At 58.1% G+C, this 4,271-nt stretch overlaps 1 protein-coding gene across 1 annotated transcript in view; it reads right to left on the bottom strand.

Annotated features, from left to right (window-relative positions):
- The window catches only part of SCN4A (sodium voltage-gated channel alpha subunit 4), a 29,705-nt gene extending 27,025 nt beyond the window's left edge, over positions 1-2,680 (bottom strand). Inside the window, exons 1-5 of the mRNA XM_006912308.1 lie at positions 2,408-2,680; positions 2,200-2,318; positions 1,963-2,052; positions 1,519-1,647; positions 957-1,048 (exon numbers count right to left, since the gene is read on the bottom strand). Coding sequence (XP_006912370.1) covers positions 957-1,048; positions 1,519-1,647; positions 1,963-2,052; positions 2,200-2,318; positions 2,408-2,680 — 703 coding nt within the window. The remainder of the gene's footprint in view (positions 1-956; positions 1,049-1,518; positions 1,648-1,962; positions 2,053-2,199; positions 2,319-2,407) is intronic.
- Positions 2,681-4,271: the final 1,591 nt, after the last annotated feature.

The raw sequence follows: 4,271 nt of genomic DNA, 5'->3' as shown, positions 1-4,271 counted from the left end.
CTGTCTGATCTCAGAAGCTAAGCAGGGTCAGGCCTGGTTAGTACTTGGAGGGGAGACCACCTAGGAAGACCAGGTGCTGTAGGTGTGAAAAATAAAAAATAAATAAAAATAAGAGATTATAAACTGACGAGGTCCTTGCAATCTGCGAGGTCAACCAAGGGTTGCCTGACCTAAAAATAAATAATAATAACAATGTTCGGCTTTCTGTAAGCACTTCCCCTTTCGGGGTCTCCTTCCTAAACTGCAACGTGGCGGCTTTGAACTGGAGGAGAAGGTACTTTCCAGCATCGAGACCGAATGGTTTCCCCTCCTCCCAGAACCCGTGTCCCATCCCTTTTCAGATCTTCTCTCGCTTCTTTAATGAACCTTCTCCTGTTTCTCCACATGCCTTTTTTGAGGGTCTGGGTGATCTGGATTCTATTTATTTCTTGCTTCTTGATGCATTGCTTTGGCATTGCCGGACCTCAGGGCTCAGTGGGTAAGTGGCATGTTCCCCACGGAGCCCTCAGGGCTGGGACTTTCCATCACCGATGCCTTTGTGTCTGGCTGGAGGTCTCTGCTCTGCCCCATCTGCTTATTTTATTTAACACACACACACACACACACACACGCACGCACGCACACACGCACACACACACATGTGCCAGGCACTGGCTTCTAAGCACCTTACTGATATTAAAGCATTTAATCCTCATAACAACCCAATGTGTGGCATTATTATTATCAACATTTTACAGATACTGAGGCACAGGCAAATCACCTCACTCTACCGCCTCTTAGGTGCCCGGCCTCCCACCTGGGGCCCCTTTTCCTTTCTGGCCATGGGAGCCCTTCTGCGCCCAGGCTTTGGTGTGTGTCCTACACTCACAGCCTGGGAGTCTTGTGACCCTGGGTCAGGCTCCTGGAACCTGAGTGTCAGTTGACCCGGGCAGAGGGCCCCAGCACCTCCCCAGTACCTGGGATGACTGTGATGGTTTTCAGGGCCCGCAGCACCCGAAAGGTTCTCAGGGCTGAGATGTTGCCCAGGTCCACGAACTCCGTCAAGTACCTGGGCCGGGGGGGTTGGGGTGAGGGCTGTGTCAGAGCGGGGGTGGCTAAGAGAGCATAAATCAGGAATCCTTACAGTTTGAATTTTCACAGGGGGTCAGGGGGTAGGTCAGACACATCAGGGTTCCCACTGGGGCCTGAGAGTTGGCAAAGGCACTGCAGGAGCGTTGCTGGGGAGTGGGGATGGCAACAGCAGCCCAGCTCTCCCAGTGGGTGAGGATGGCCTGTGGGACTGGGCTGCCATGTGTGCTTGTACAAGGCATGTGGCGGGGCAGCGGGAGAGGCTTCAGGCGGGACCCCACCAGCTCCTAGAGAGGCACCGCTCTCTGCGGGCACACCCGACCCGAGGCTCTTGCAGTCTACCCTTCTGAGACGGGCAGCCCACTCAGCTGCCCTCTTTGAGGCCTGGCCCTGTCCCCTCCCCATCCTCAGCCTCGCCACAGCCTCAGCATGCCCTCGGCCCCTGCTCACGCCATCATGATGACACTGAAGTCCAGCCAGTTCCAGGGGTCCCGGAGGAATGTGAAGTTGTCGATGCAGAAGCCTCGGGCCAGCATCTTGATGAGGGACTCAAAGGTATAGATCCCTGTGAAGGTGTACCTGGTGGGGAGAGGGCCGCCCAGGGCCAGGCATGTCATGCCCAGGCAGGGGTGTAGGTGGCAGTGATGGACCTCCCAGGGAGAAGAACCACAGAAATCAAATACGCTAGCCGGGGGCCTGAGGACATTGGTGAGGGTGGCAGTGTGTGCGATCCCAGGGGCTTAAGGTGTTGATGGGGTGACAGTGACCGTATGTATCTCCCTGGAGGACAAGAGCAATGTCACTCTGAGCAGATTCGGAATGCAGAGCCCCGGAATGGGCTGTGTCTCAGGGCTGGTGGGGGTGGGAGAGGGGGAGGGGGAGGGACAGACTTACTCCACGTTCTTGGACCAGGGAGGAGGCTCGCTCATGGTCATGAACACGCAGTTGGTCAAAATGGTGATCATAATGAACATGCTGAACAGCGTTGAGGGGAAGGTCAAGGAAAGCGAGAGAGCAGGTGGGGAGGGGAGGTGGACAGAGGCCTCCTCCCCCAGAGCTCCCCCTTCCGCTCATCCCCAAGCCCTCCCTGCCTCTCCCCGCCCCTGCGCTCGCCCCACTTGGGCAGGATATGAGTGGATGAGCACCTTGATGGCGCCTCGTCTGATGATGCTGAAGGGGCTCAGCATGTAGAGGGCGGGTGTGGCCGAGAAGCGGAAAATGGCCTTGCCCTTGTTGAGCACGATGAAGGTCTAAGGCAGGGAGAGAGCAGTGAGGCCTGGGAACGGGCAGACAAATGGGTGATGACAGACAGGTAGAGGGGGCCCTCCCCGGCCCAGACCTTCTTGTCACTGTAGTAGGGGTCCAGGTCCTCCAGGGGGATGCCGATGACCTCTGGTGGTGGGTCCCCGTAGATAAGGGGCAGGTTCTTGCCAGCCTCCAGGTCACTTCGCGGCTTCCTCTCAGGCTCCTCGATCTCCATCTGCTTGTTCCTCTGCTGCCGGGCCTCCTCCTCCACCACCCGCTGTTCTATGGCTGCCAGGGACTCCCGGGTGAAAGGGCGCAGGCTTTGGGGGCCCAGAGGCACCACGGTGGGCAGAGATGGGCGGGCCATCCTTGCATCCTGGGCTCAGGGGCCAGGAGGGCAGCGAGCGGCTGGGGCAGCTGTAGCGTGCGGCCTCCCAGGTGTTGGACAGCTGCCCCACCCTGAGCCTGCTGTCCGCTACTCACTTCCTGCCTGTCCAGGGGCCAGGCTGGGGAGGTGGGTGTGTAGGCCCTGCTGGGACTGGGAGATGTGACTGCAAGGCCGGGGCACTGCTGCTGCTGCACAGGTGCTGGATGCAAGAGCATCACCCCCAAGCCTTGCACCGCATTCTCCCCAACAGGGGGTCGGCTGCCCGCAGGACTGATGGCGAACCAGGGAGATCCTCTTCAGCCCTGAGGATTCGGAGTCAATGTCCCAGTGCCCTCGACCACCTTGTGGGCCCAGGAACTGTTTGGCTTCAACCTACAAGGACAAAGAGAATCACAGCTGGCTATGCCCATGTGGCCTCTATCCCAAAGCGAGGCTCGGAAAGAAGTCAGATGTGAAACGGGCTGGTGGGTCCGGAGGATGGGCTAAGATGAGGGCCTTGGGGCATCAGCCTTACCCAGGAATGGCAGACGGATTTCATTGTGAGGGCTGACTTGGGCTGGCTGCTACTGGGTGCCTGAAGACGTGGGCAGAGACCATCAAGGTTACAACCAGATTCAGTGCAAACAGACAGCTGTGATTGATTAGTAATGTCTGCCAGGGGCATGAAAAACAAGAATGTGGTGCATCTGCCCATGTTTGCCATCCCTGGCCTGGAGGGAAGGGAAAGATGTGGGGGGTGCGGAGTGTCCTGTCCTGAGCTTTGGGGAAACATGATGTTGGGCTGGAAGAGGGAAGAAGGAAGGGCCCCAGGCCCTGTAGAGGGTCCCACCAGCTCTCTCTCACAGGACCTGTAGGATCTAACCCATGGGCTGGCAGGAAGATGCAGGGCGTGTGTTGGGGGATCTGCAGATGCTAAGAAGGGAGAGGAGGACACGTAGGAAAGGCCATGAGCACAAGAAGAACAGTCTCAATGGTGGGAACGGGGCTAGAGCTCCTAGGGACTGTTTTTGGCTAGTGGTCCCTGTTTGAACTGGGTGGATAAAGAAGGGAGAGGAGGACACGTAGGAAAGGCCATGAGCATAAGAAGAACAGTCTCAATGGTGGGAACAGAGCTAGAGCTCCTAGGGACTGTTTTTGGTCCCTGTTTGAACTGGGTGGATAAAGGGCACACACCAGAAGCTTCAGAGACCTGTGAGTACTATGTGGACTGTTTCCTGGGCCAGTCTCTCAGCCTCTGCTGGCCTCTGCCCAGCCCTTCTGAGCCTGTTCCCTGGAAGGGAGGTGGGGGGTCAGCTACACAAAAGCCCTGGGGAATGACCTGCATTATCAGGCAGGCACAAGGCCTGCACGAACAGACAGCTCAGAGCCACCCCTCCATCCCAGGGGCTCAGATAGATCCCCCCAGAGACACCCAGAGCTACGCCAGGGGGCAGTCCTCTCACAGAGGGCCCACGGGGCACTTCCTCAGGCTTGGTCACCAGGTGGGGAGGGCAGCCCAGGGAGCGGCCAGAGCCATTGGGCAGAGCTGGCCACGCCCTGGCCTGGCTGCCCAGCTGCTCCCTACCATCAC

The sequence above is a fragment of the Pteropus alecto genome, unplaced genomic scaffold (assembly GCF_000325575.1).
Source record: "Pteropus alecto unplaced genomic scaffold, ASM32557v1 scaffold134, whole genome shotgun sequence".
Classification (NCBI taxonomy): Eukaryota; Metazoa; Chordata; class Mammalia; order Chiroptera; family Pteropodidae; genus Pteropus; species Pteropus alecto.
This window is presented reverse-complemented; position numbering and strand designations above follow the sequence as displayed.